At 36.8% G+C, this 14,146-nt stretch overlaps 1 protein-coding gene across 1 annotated transcript in view; it reads right to left on the minus strand.

Annotated features, from left to right (window-relative positions):
* Positions 1-1,015: 1,015 nt before the first annotated feature.
* The window catches only part of LOC148952314 (uncharacterized), a 121,209-nt gene continuing 108,078 nt past the window's right edge, over positions 1,016-14,146 (minus strand). Inside the window, exons 18-19 of the mRNA XM_089089759.1 lie at positions 13,756-13,889; positions 1,016-6,164 (exon numbers count right to left, since the gene is read on the minus strand). Coding sequence (XP_088945885.1) covers positions 5,835-6,164; positions 13,756-13,889 — 464 coding nt within the window. The 3' untranslated portion in view covers positions 1,016-5,834. The remainder of the gene's footprint in view (positions 6,165-13,755; positions 13,890-14,146) is intronic.

Genomic DNA, 14,146 nt, shown 5'->3' on the forward strand with positions numbered 1-14,146 from the left:
CAAAATTTTGTTCAGATGTCTTTGAGGTGAGGGCTGCAAACAAGGCGTGAGAGGGGACTAGCTGCCCTCCAATCACTTTTGACTCTAAAAAAAACGACACTAGAACTTTCAATTTCCAATCGAATGAGCCTCCTCCCAAGTTTCTAGGACAATTCCTTCCATACGAAGCCGCTTGAAAAAAAACAAAAACAACTGATAACAGTGCTTAGAACCCCCTTGGCCCTTTATTTATGCAATGCTATTGCGCTGCCTAGGTAAAGCGCTGTAAGAATTAAATTTCGGTAAAAATGTTGGTTTTTGAACAATGTTATTTGCTACATACTTTTGACAACCTGCAGGTATATAGTGTATTTTGATTTAGTTCCTCATCCCCTAAATAGTTTCCAAAAGTTTTGTCTTAACACCTTTAGGTTTAGCAATAGTAGTAATAGTATCTACATGAAGCTTTTGGTTAGTTTCAACTTAACACCCTAAGCTGTTTCCGAGGGATAGTTGATACACCCCTTTGAAAACCTGCATTCACATAAAATGTTTTGATTTAGTTAAACATTCCCTGAAATCCTCACATAAATACCTTTTTGGCAGAATCAAGCCTTCCCCCCTTTCCCAATAACAAATCCTATAAGTAAACAATCGACAAATTGTATAAATTACAGCTCTTGCTCCAAGGCATGCGGGGGGTCATAGTTATTAGACTTTTCAACTACATGAACAAAGTGGCTATCCCAAAATTTTGTTCAGATGTCTTTGGGGCGAGGGCAGCAAACAAGGCGTGAGAGGGGACTGGCTACCCTCCAATCACTTTTGACTCTAAAAAACAACAACGCTAGTACTTTCAATTTCCAATCGAATGAGCCCCTTCTCAAGTTTCTACGACAATTCCTTCCATACGAAGCCGTTTAAAAAAACAACTAATAATAGTGCTGTGAGCCCACTTGGCCCTTTATTTATGCAATGCTATTGCGCTGGCGCTGCCTACGTAAAGCGCTGTAAAAATAAAATTTCGGCAAAAATGTTGGTTTTTGAACAATTTTATTTACTACACTATAACAAACGCAAAAAGCTAAGGTCACTGCAAATATACACAAGCCAACTAAGCAATCTGCTCTAATTATTTTGATGTAATATTCTCCGTTATTAAATGCCTCTAGAACACTTCATTATAAACTGGGAAAAAGTACACTATTATTCACTATCCTTTATATAGAAACCAGAAACAAGAACAGAATAAGACAAATAGTTAAAGAAAAGCATCAAAACTAACCTTTAGTGCAAGGGCGGATCCGGGATTTTTTTTTAGGGGGGGGGGGGGAGGCGTGCAAAATAGGTTGATCCGATTAACTTGCTTTAGGAGCAAGTTTAATTAGCGCAAACTTGCGTTAATTAAGTAAATTAGCACTGCTTTAGACTACGTTAGGGGGGGGGGGGCACCCCCTCCCCTGGATCCGTCACTGCTCTAGTGTATTTTTTTCTTCTTTCTACACGTAAAAGCACATTTCCAAAATAGCATACGCAAAATAATGCGCCAACTATAAAACAAAGGGAAAAGAAGTTGCCGGTCATGAACATTCGAAACATTTGCACTAAAACGTATCGATCTCAAAGCAGTTGCCAACAATAAAATTAACAAGAAAAAAAAATGCTATCCGAATTAGGTCACATTATGACTTTGTTGCTAACAAATATAAATATATCCAAAACAGACAATTTGTAAAAAAGTTTAAAAATTTTGTACCAGGGAAAGGTAATTAGTTGACAAAAAACAAAGTACATTATGCATCTTTCCTGCATTACAAATCTTGAAATAAAAATAAGTTACACGTTCTTTAAATGTTATAAAAATGCCAAAAATACAAAAAGACCACTTTAAAAGAGTAGAAATACCATGGCTACATTATTGTTCGGAGAAAAACTTTAAATGTCTGTTATTACAAGGTATAAGCATACAATCATTTCTAGGCCATGGAGAAGTGAATGACATGAGAGGCTATTAGTATATATTCACTAGTTTTTCATATTAGCAGTAAAAAGATCTCTATTAAATAACAGAATTTTTACGACTATTAACCTACCCGCTGAACTTTCTTATCAACTGGTTTCTGCTGCTAAATAATTAAAAGCGAAAAATAAATGGCTAATCTAAAACATGAAGTAATTAATATAAAAAAGACAGAAGCATTTTTAAACGAGTTTTCCTCGACAAAAGAAAGAAAGAATCTGGCAAAGAGCACTTTTGAGCCAACATAAAACTTCATATTAATTACTGGTGTCTGTAGTTTTACCAAGCAAAATTAACATTACATTCGGTAAGACTATTGCTTTAATCTCGGGCACCTCGATCTTCTGGGCCTGGGATACTTGGACATAGTTGCCATCTCTTTGGGCCACTCTGATCGAGAAGTGACCGAAACTCATCTATAACAAATTTAGCAGCCTCTAGAGACTATCAAACCTTAAAATATTTCAGCAATAAAAAAGAAACAAAAAAAAAACGATATTTTGAAGATAATTCAACTCATCCCTGAGATTTCAAATTAGTTCGGCAAGTAATTGATAAGAAAAAAATTTGCGTAAGAGAAAAAATAAATTGCGAGAGGGTTAGCATTTTAGGTCGAGCGCTATTTCAGTGTTAGTCAGAATGACATGGAATTGGCAGTGAACAATTGATAAAATGATTTATTTTCAGATGTCTTTTTTTTAAAGACAAATGTGCCATTAAAAAAGGTGTTGCCTAGTCGATTTTCTGATCAAAAGCACATTTTTAGCTTTGTTTACGTGGATCAATTGGTCCAAATATGCTTCCCGTTTTTGATAAGAGTCCTGTACACTGAATTCCATTAGCTTGTGACTAAAAACCTAAATTATATTATTTGGATTGCTTGAAAATCTAGTCACAACGCTGCCGAATCTCTTCAATCTTCTTAAAGAAAAAAAAAAAAAAACAATCAATTAAAGTGAGATATTATTTTCTATAAAAGTTTTCACGGAATGAGAAGAAAGGACATATGAGTAAAAACAGCAATTAATACCAGCAATCAATGATTCATTAGCCAGCAATTAAGATAATACACGTAGAAGAAACTGATGTACAATCTGCTCCACCAGGAATAGACCTTTTCACATATTAGTTCGGATTTTTCAAATCTTCATCACCGTTTCTATAATTTTTCCCCATTTTGCGTCTTTTTGTAATTGTTCCCCTTTGCCTCCCCTCGAAAAGTCCTGCACGCGTGCTTCTAGCATGTGTTTTTGGCAAATTGGTTAGTTATACTTAGTAACCTCTAATAAAGCATTCTATTTTTTCCAACGGATGTTCACAGTAAAATACAGAAACTATTTCCAACAGAACTAAGTTAAAAAAAAAAAAAAAAAAAAAAAAAAAAAAAAAAAAAAAAAAAATCTTGAGCAAACGGAAAAAATGTTTCTTCAATCATTAAACAACTATTAACAACGACCTAAGGTTAACAACAACTAAAAAGAATGTCAATAATTGTTAACCGTTATTGTCAAGTGAAAGGTAGCATCAGCAAAATAAAACATAGTGATACGTTATAGCTAGCTCTAAAACAATTTTAGGGATAACCATGTATTTCCACTGATTAGGACTGTGCTATTTAACATTTATTTTTATTCCTAACAATAGAGACTTTTAGCCACAATAATAATGTCATGGCCCCAAACAAAGGTTACTTTTAATGCTTTTAGTGGGAATAATTTTTTTTTGCAATTAGAATAATAGTAAAAGAAGCAAAACCACAGTTTGTGGCTGAATAATTCAATCTAATTTTGGAATAAAGTAGATGAAATGTTACATTTGATCCTTTAATTCATTTCACTTGATGATCATTTCATTTTAATGCCTTTAAACTAAAGGAATTAAAAAATTTTTTTTTGTCATAATCACGGTCAATCTCCTATTTTAACTACAATGTAATAAATATAGTTATGAAAGTTTAGCCAGTAAACAAAGACAAATTTCCACAAATGTGTCAGACACGCTCTTTGATATTGGGCATGATTATATCAAAAGTAGTACCGTATGTAAAATAATCTTTTTTATATAAAGCTTAGATTTCACCAGTAAGGTCAACGGTTTAGCAACCTATTGACTTATTATTATTGCCCCAACCTCAACCCCCGACTCACAAAAATGAGAAAATGTACGTTTCGTCTTGAATAATTTTCCCTTGAGTTTGCATACCAATTACTTATGTTTGACAGTGACAATAAAATTAAAACTACTGTGTACATAGCGATAACTAACGAACAAGAGTCAGCTTTGCTGGCTTCTAACAGGTTCTTCTACTCCCCCCCCCCCCACACCGGAAATGGTACTAAATTCCCTCGGGCGCTCAAGTCTCACAAGACATCGTCAAACTTCTAATTTTTTTTTAGATTTCTATTGTTTACAACGGTTTTCATGGTTCGACAATTTTTCCACACATATTTTACATCTCTAGCTCAAATAATTCAGGTGGTATAGATCTAGTATATAAGAGCCTTAGTTATTCAGACTAAACTGTTTTCACTTGTGACTCATATACATCCCTTTTGGATACTCGTTAATGGCAAAGTTGTCAATTGTTAGTCAGTTGAGAAACATTTTTAGTGCTTAAAAAGTACATATGATATATCATTCCCATTAACTTCCCAACAATTATCCACAGGTCGATCTATTGTATACGCGCTATACCTGCCCATTCATTGAGGTTAAAGCTGCTAGGACCTTTCCTAAGCTTATTGTCATAGCCAAAACGGCGTGACCTTAAAATTTTAACATGATAATGAAAATAAGTCATAAAGCACGAGAAGGGAATCAATTTTTCTTTTATAGTTTGTTCATAGTTTCTTTTTCAAGGGAAAAAAAACAACCTCTAAAAATTCACAAGGTAGTAGCAATTTAGTACACAAAAATTTAGTACAATTAAATACATGAATTTATGTTTGGCAGTTTTTCAGCTAGAGGTACTGATACGTGCTACGAAACTCCTTATCAACAAGGAAATAAATATAGATCTGTAACTGCAAAAAATGGATAGATAAGGAATCTTTCTCAATTTCCGACTCATTTTTGAAATAAATATCAGATAAGCCCTTTCGTTCTGGGCAAAATGATATGTCTGTCTACTAACTAACTTAATAATTACAGAGCATCCTGATAGACAACAAAAAGAATACATTCGTCAAATGAAAGCAGAAATGAGAAAACACTATTTTACAAAAGGTCATAAAGAATAACTATTATCCTTAAACAATCATTTCTTTAACAAAACTACAGAGGAATAAGAGGTAGCATTTATATCAAAATTAAGGCAAATGTTAACAAGATACATTTCTTAAATAATTTATGTTCTAGAACAGTGGATGAGATAATGCTTTATGCAGAAAGGTAGCACAGGATTTTAACTTTCCTGCATAGCTTAAAAGTTTTTTTTCTTTTTCAAAATAAAGAAAAAGAAAAATCCTAAATTAACATTTCCTGAGTCTTTGGGGTATGTGTAACCCCTCAAAAAAGCCCCCAAGCAGGGTGCACTAGATATACACAAAGCCTGCTTCGATATTCAAAGATATAAAAAAGTTGGTAAAAACACATCAGCAATGTGAAAAAGGCTTCGTCGAAAAAAAGGAAAAAAAAAAAAAAAATGAGAAAAGAAACAAGGCAACTGTTGACAGGATACGTTCTTACACATAATGGCAACTACACAAGATGGGGAAAACACTACCCTTCACTAAAAAGCTCCAAATGCACTTAAACAATCACGACTTTAAATCACATGAATTAGTCAAATAAATCCTTTCTTTCTGAGCAAAATTTTCAACGAAATCCAAGAAGTTCAAGCCACTGGTTTACTCTCATTCAATCCATTCTGGGCAGAAACGACTGTATCTTTTTGTGAAGAGGTGGAAGCAGCATTGCCGACTTTATTCGGCGGTGTCAGCCGAACTTTTCTACTTTCCGAGTAGCTCTGAGTGCGTCTTTGATTTTCTCTCAGACTTTGAGCACGAAGTTTGGCAACGTCACGATTAACTGGTTCAACGATTTCTGAGCCATGACGAGTTTTGTCTCTTTTAGGACGATCACTTAGAACCCTACCATGATTCTCTGAATCGGAGCGGAATCGGCGAGGATTGTACCATGGCCGACCTTCAAAATAATTCTCTGGCTGAAAGAGGAAGAACAAAAAAGGGTCAAGTATACTAGCATTTTCACAGGAATTTATGAGCAATCGGTTCAACAAAATATTAAGTAATTATATGTTAAAATCATGACCAAAAAGGAAATCTAGTAGAAATAGAAAAAATAAATTTAACCTAACCAAAACTAATTTAAACCAACCAAAAATTTACTTTCAATAATTCCAGCAGACATCTACAGCAATTTTTATAACTCAATTACTTTTCATACCTGAACATGTGGCAAGAACATTCACAACAAAAACCATGAAAATTGATTTTTTATCTGCATATCTCAGGACACTGTCCCTTAATAATTTCAGTATAGATATTAATGACAGTGATGACAAGAAAATACTGCGAAGTTATTTTTTCTACTGTCCCTTAAAAATTTCATTATAGATATTAATGACAGTGATGACAAGAAAATACTACAAAGTTGTTTTTTCTAATGACTTGTAACTTATTTAGTCGTAAGGTCGTTTTAACCTAGTATAATGTAGCAGTCATTACAGAGAGAGTAGCAGAGAGAGAGAGAGAGAGATGAGCAGCAACGTTTTCTGCAAAAATATTAGTATTTTGCAGGATTATTTAAACGTTAACAATTTACAGCGATTCAGAGTTGAAATTTTAGACAGTCATAATTTGGTGAATGAATCCCAAAAACACAATTAAACGCAAATTAAGTAATTAAATGAACTAAGTAAATGCATGAACTTGGGCCAAACAGGCAAGTCACTCGTTATAATTGTACTCTAACTGTACAAAATGGAGTTGAGAACTAATGGCAAACAGCTTCAGGCTTGTGGACTCTGATTGAAAGCTCCTGATCTAAATTTGTGCTTGTTTTTCTGTTTGGTTACTGTTTTTTGTGCCGTTTTTTCTAGGCGACGATTTTTTGCTGTTTTTCTGTTATGGTTACTGTTTTTCCGTGTGGTTACTACGCCAAGTCTGATCATTTGGGCACGGCTTTGAATGATTTCTCTCAGGTGTTGGAACAGCAAACAAGTGGTATTATCCTAACACAGAGAAATTATATTATGATTTTTATAATGACAATATCCAAAATTATGACCAAAGTATGAACAAAACTTAGCTGCATTTTCTTTTTCTTCATTTTACCTTTTTGATTGTAAGCTACAAAAAGGTTGTGTTCAACCTTTTTTTTTAATACAAATCCCACCTTCTCTCGTCTCTGTGGTACCAACATATTAGCTTTTTAAAACTAATGACTGCATTTATGTCCCACCTCCAAAGCAAATAAATTTAAAACATTTCTATGTCAATTACTCTTTAAATTTAAGCAGATAAAACTTTCCAGACATAATTTTAATTAAATAATTAAATCTATGCTCAAGCCTACACCTATACGCTTACACCCAAAGCTTTCTCTATAACATTTATTGGGCAGGTCTTGGACATATCGGCATTGTACAACCTTCTGACCGGGTACATATGCATCTAGATATATCCAATATCTGCCCAGCCATTTTGCAGTGTGCCCTTTCGTTATAACCCTTCCATGGTGGGACCAGGATAATTCCAACAAAAACGCTTTTATTTTCAATCAAAAATCCCTCTGTTAACCATACATCCTCTTCCCTCTTTTTAACTTACTAGCATCCTATATACACCCAAATGAAAAACCTTGTTTTTATATTATCTTACACTGGACTTAACAATCAGACGAAGTTTTCATTTAAATTTTTTTACCGGTTAGTTCAATTATTTTCCTAAACAATAATTAAATATCATTATCTTAAGAAGCTCAAAGTTTAAAAAGGTGCTGAATATATAGATGGCAACATTATTGAAATCCTGAAATGAAGAAAAAATAGGGCTAATGTATTCTTATACAAGAATGATCCCACAAAAATATTAAAGAGTGGAGAGCTTTTGATTTTTTTTTTCTTTCTAAACAATGCCTGATTGAACGACATAACTAATTCGCATTCAGATTCATCTTTACTCGTATCAATGTCACTTAAAAACGTAAACAAAACTTTAAACAATCAAATTCCCCAACATCCGTTCCCGAAACTCAAATACAAATTATACATATAAATAACCACCAAATGATATGTCACAGGATACCCTGTCCTAAACTCTTGGGTCAGAAATCGACTTTTTATAGAACAAAATTAAGGAACTTGGAAGTGAAATACTACCGTTGTTATCGATGTTAAAAGTAAAGATCACCATCTACAGTGTCTAGGGTTAATCTAAAGCTGGAATTTGAAAAGGTTACTACCTTCCGGGAAGTTTTGACGTTGGTAGACTCAAGGATGAGAATTTGAGAAAATATTTCCAGGAAGAATTGAATATTAAACTGGAGAGTCTAAAACTTGGCAACGTAGAAGACGGATGGAATAATTTTAGAAAAATGATTGGCTATACAGCGACTTTAATGAGGCAAGGTTGGGGGAGTTCCAGAAAATATGCGTTAGAACTCTGTTGGAAACGGTATTTTATTTATATTTTTTCGATGGTGACGAGGCGGAATGGCTTCGCAGCATCACAGGTAAAGTTAAAGTTGAGAAACATTCACAAGAACTATATTTACTGGAGCTCCATAATTTATCTTATAATATACGGAAAATGTGTTTGCTCATAATGCCATTTCAACCAGGGTTACCAAAACTCTTAGGGACAAAAGTGTCCAAATCAGCCAAAAATGGACACTTTTAGTGTCCCTCTAGAAAACTAGCCAATATACAGGGTTGCCACTATGAATTTTCAAAGCCTGTGAAAAAAGTGCCAAAAATCTGTGAAATTCGTCCTTCTTTGTTCTGCTACCCCGCGGTCTGTTACCTGCATGATTTCTGCAAGTATTTCCATCTTTGTCCTTAACGCTACCAATAATACTAGTTGAATTTGAAGATATGGCATAAAAAAAATCGTCATTAGAATGTCAACAGAGCGAAATTTTATACCGATTATCAATGCCGCTACCTATCTTATTCGAAAAGTAAAGAACCAATCATAGAGATTTATTTTCACTTCGGCATTTTCATAAGTTATGCGAAAAAGATGCGATTCGTTGATCTTAGGTAGCTATTAAGGATCTTGGGGTGCGACAAGGTCCAAACGGCTGTAGCAACAAAATCTCTATTTTGACCTACATGGTTTTAAAGTTCAACAAAATACGTCAATCTCCTTACCCACTCAGTCAACTGGTTGGTCAAGGGGTTAAAATCATTTAACAACTCCTCTATCTTGTCGTTTTCTGAACATTTAGAAGTAGCCAGGAGAAAAAAATGACGTTTTCGAGAACTAAAAAAGTGAGAAGACAAGGCTGATTGAAATTAATTCGCTTGAGTTATACTCGATAGAAACTGGCGACAAGCATTAGACAAAAAATCACAGCTGGAAGTATAGAATTTAAAACAGAAACATTCGCTAGCGGCTATAAATAAAATTAAGCCGCAATACAGCTTTTCTGCGAAACTTCTTTCTTTCTATGACAGCAGTATAATAAGAACCTTGTGCTTACTTGTACTTGTTGCACGTTCAAGCCGTATCCAGACTCATCGTGGCACCCAGCAGATGACGACATGTCTCCTTCCATAGGTTTCGCTCGAGAGTGGCAGGCTCCACCATTTCATGCCAACTAGCGATCCCAGTGACGGCCGTATTTTCGGAATCCTCTGATTGGCTCCAGATCAGACTTAGCTATTACTAGCCACGTCTTCTTCAAGCCTCCTGCCCTCTTCTTCCATGTCGGTAGTGGTAGACATTTGAAGCATATTATGCTCATATAGTCATCTGGTCTGTGCATTGTGTGGTCAAACCATCTTAGTCCCCGCTGATTAACAATGTCGGAGATAAGTGTGCGAACCCCATATCTTCTTCTGACTTCTTCATTCGAGATTCTATCTGAGAGGCGGATTCCAAGGACATAGCGCAGGCATTTGTGGTTGAATATATTCAAGCTCAACGCTTCGGCTACTTTAAGTGACCATGTTTCACATCCATAGAGGAGGACAGAGAGAACCAAAGCTTCATACACTCGGAACTTTGTGCGTGGCGATATTTTGCTCTGCTTCCGTAGTTGAAGGAAGACACTCCAGTCTGACGATATGCGGCTCTGGATTCCTCCTGAAGATTTGCCGGCAAGGTTTACCATCAATCCGAGGTATTTGAACGACTGGACGTCCTCTATCTGATTAACATTTAGGTCAACAGGGGGTTCCATCCATCCCAGCGGTTCGCATGGATTTTGTTGTTGGTATGCTTATTTGGAGACCAGTCGAGAGTTCCGTGACTGTCGTGCCATTTACCATAGCCTGGGCTTCTGCAACAGATTCAGCAAGCATGTCCACATCGCCAGCACAGTCAAAATCTTTGACGGAGAAGGACGGACTCACTGCAACGCCTTTATGCTTGTCCAGGACCCTGAGGATCTAATCGATGACGAATTTGAACAAAGTTGGTGAAAAGACACAACCTTGATGTATACTTTCCTCGATCAGGATCAGATCTGAAAGATGGCCATCGACTCTTACCTGGTCCTTTGTTCCAGCATTGTATGCCTTGATCAGATTGAAGATCTTCTCAGGCACACCGTCCTCTCTGATTGCTTCCCATATTCCATCACGATGGACCGAATCAAACACGTTAATGAACTTTATGAAGATTTGAATTGTTTCCTGCTGGTGTTTAAACCGGTGTTCAAGGAGTTGTCACAGGCTAAAAATCTGGTCACAGCAACCCATGTCCAGCCTGAATCCTGCTTGGTTGAGTCCCGTTCGTCTGTTTCGGGTGTCTCTGAATCTATTTAAAGGTATGACTGCGAACAGCTTGGCAGCAATGGGGATAGGGGATATACCTTGGTAGTTTTTGCAGTCGATTAGGTCTTCTTCTTAGAAGGTAGGACAATTATTGAGGTCTTCCACTCATCTGGGATATATTCATTGTCTCAGCCTTCAGTTATTAGGCTATGAAATTTATTCATCACCACACCAGGGAGAGCTTTCAGTGGCTTGGCAGTAATCCCAGCTATACCCGGGCTTTTTTGGTTTTTCAAAACTTGGATCGCCTTAACTAATTCACCCCTGGAGGTTGGGTCCGTATATACATTTCATAAGCCTGGTTGTGTGGGGGGTTCTGCGTTGCAGTAAGTGGTTGCTTTCGATTACTATTGTCTTCTGGTCTCGATAGCCCTTGGAAGTGAGCTGGCTATCTTTGGATAAGCTCCTCACTGCTTGTGAGTATTTTCCCATCCTTCACCTTAAGCGAGAGGATGGTAGTTTGCTTCTTCTTCCCAGTGCATTCTCCAAGTATCTTATAGAGTTTTCGTGTATCGTTCCGTTATGCAGCGCTTTCCATGTCACTGAGAACATTAAACCAGTAGGCTTTTTTGTCAGCTCTTCCCGATTTGTGACATTCTTGTCGTAGCACTTTGTATGTGGGGGATTTCTTGTCGGTCATTTCTTTTTTCTTGGCAGAGTTTGAGTGTCATTTCTGAGATCCATTTCTTGGTTTTATGCTTGGCAAACCCAAGTATGTTTGAGGCAGCTTCATTGATGTGGTCCTTGGGTTTGCTCCATTTCTTCTCAATCTTTATCTTGGGGCAGTTTGGGCACTGATCAGTCGGGGTCGCCTCCTCGGTGTCATCTTGAAGGACATCGAATCGGTTTGAGAGTTCAAGGACAAATACTCCTCGGTACTCATCTACTTTCAGCTTCAACACGTCTATTTTCTGGTTTGGCATAGTAGTCTTCCTTGAGCTAAGTCTGTACTTTAGCTTTGTCTTCAGCAAGAAGGGGTCAGAATCCATTTTTTTATTCCGTGTCAGCACCTCTGCACACTCTTGAGTCCAACACCATAGATTGCCATCATCGAGATGCAAGGAAATAATCTACTTGGGTTTTTACTCTTCCATCAGGAAGCTTCCGAGTATAAGTATGACGCAACTTGTGTCTAAAACAGGTGTTAGCCACTGCAAGATTGTTCTGCATTGTTAACAGCAGAAGCCTGTTTCCATTTGTGCACCGGTCTCCGAGGCCGTGCTTGCCGATCGCCTGTTCCAAGTTATTCAGATTTCTGCCGATTCTAGCATTGAAGACGCTTCCAAGTCGAAGGATATCTTTCCGGGGAACATTATCAACGACTGACTGCAGGTCATTGAAAAACTGATCATTTTGCTGTTCAGTGGCATATCTTATTGGGGCGTAAACGCTAAGGATAGTCAGATTATTCATGCGACCTTTAATTCTTGCCCGTATGATTCTCTCAGACACAGGCTCATATTCAATGAGCCCAGTGATTGCTTTGGGGGACAACAGGATACCTACTCCTGCCCGGCCAGATCTATCTAATGGTCCCGAGTTAAAAAAGAGACCGCCTTCCCAGCCGAAAATTCAAGGGTCAATATGTCATGTCGATTTAGTCTCGTGTCAGGAACACACAGATTATCAATGTTATAAAGATAATATTCATCAGTTACAAAAGATTGTGTCAATAAACATTTAATCGAGCACAGGTTCCAGCAGCCGATATTCAGGCTTTGTCTTCTTGATAAGACGGTAGCTATCCTACTTTTTGGCGAGAACACCATTCTCGTCGCATTGCATAATACCCAGGACGCCGTAGCCAAACTGTTACTAATTATATTTGTCATCATTATTGAGAGTTTTATGGGGATAAGGTACATCACAAGATCTCCTGTCTTGCGGTCACCCAAAGCGCGTTGGCCATCACCTTGCTCGGCGTGGAGCTCGGTGATGTTTACATCCCTTCACCACTGTGAGATGCACTAGCAGACTTCCTATGCAGCCTTGGGACGAAGAGTCAAGCCTCATTGCCGGGATGCCCACCACCGCCGTCGAAATTTACTGGCTTAGATACCCCTTTGCTCCCACTTAGACTCAGTAATAGGTTTCAGAAGGCTTATAATATCAGCCATAAGCACACGGCTACACGCCACACGGATTTACGCAGAATCTGCAAACAGGGACTGGTCAATCTCTTATTCTTTCCAGTCTTTTCAGCGGCCTTCGTGACTTTGCCACAAGCAGTAGGTAGATCCTTGAAGTTGACCGACTTGATGACAAACGACAACCGTAGGATAGAAGAAAAAGATGGATTTGATAGTTCTAGCATACAACATTTGTTAAGACTTTAGGTCTACAAAAAATTAAACAAGAAAAATAGGTTTTAATTTCTATAAATCAGTGAATACGTGCTTTATAGACACTGCTTTATAGAATTTTATGTATTCACTGCTTTATAGAAATTAAAACCCGTTTTTCTTATTTAATTTTTTGTAAATGGAAAAGCATTGTGGTCTAAGAAATTATTTAAGACTTTAGGTCCTATTCGGTTGACAAATGGTGCTTGCGCAGGGCACAAAAACATCTAAGAAAAATCCCCAAGCCGTTACCAAAGTTTAAAACTAAAGTACAAATTAAAAAAATGTCCAAAAAGTGTCCTTTATTTCAAAAAGCTGCCTTTTTTGATCCAATAGTGTCCCGGTGTCCTTCAGAGTGAAAAAATGTCCAAAAGGCACTAAAAGTGTCCATTTGGCATCCCAGATTTCAACACTGGAAGATTCCAATAAATAAACTAAAAAAAACTCACATATTTTTCCCTGAAGTCGTCCACAGTGTTGAATTTTTTAAGAAACTCTTGAATTTTGGGGCACACCTTAACCTTGTGAGCATACTTGTAATACTTTAAGAATGCCCAAAATTTTTCCAAACCATATAGTTGACCTGGAAAAGTAATAACGCGTCAAACATCCATAGGATGCACTTAACAAAACAAGTTGTCACAGAAAGAATTGACCCTTGAATACCTGGATAGATAAAAAGAATACAAAACACAAGAGGTTGATTAGACATTTTCGGAAGACAATGATCCAAATACAATCAGAGCTAACATTATTCTGATTGACAACCGTTTTCAGCAAACTAAGGTTTTGAGAATTCATGCAAAACAAAAAGAGGAAAATTGCATGAGAATTTTACAA

This window comes from Artemia sp. Qi Xiang Cuo, chromosome 5 (assembly GCF_049724085.1).
Source record: "Artemia sp. Qi Xiang Cuo chromosome 5, ASM4972408v1, whole genome shotgun sequence".
NCBI classification, from domain to species: domain Eukaryota; kingdom Metazoa; phylum Arthropoda; class Branchiopoda; order Anostraca; family Artemiidae; genus Artemia; species Artemia sp. Qi Xiang Cuo.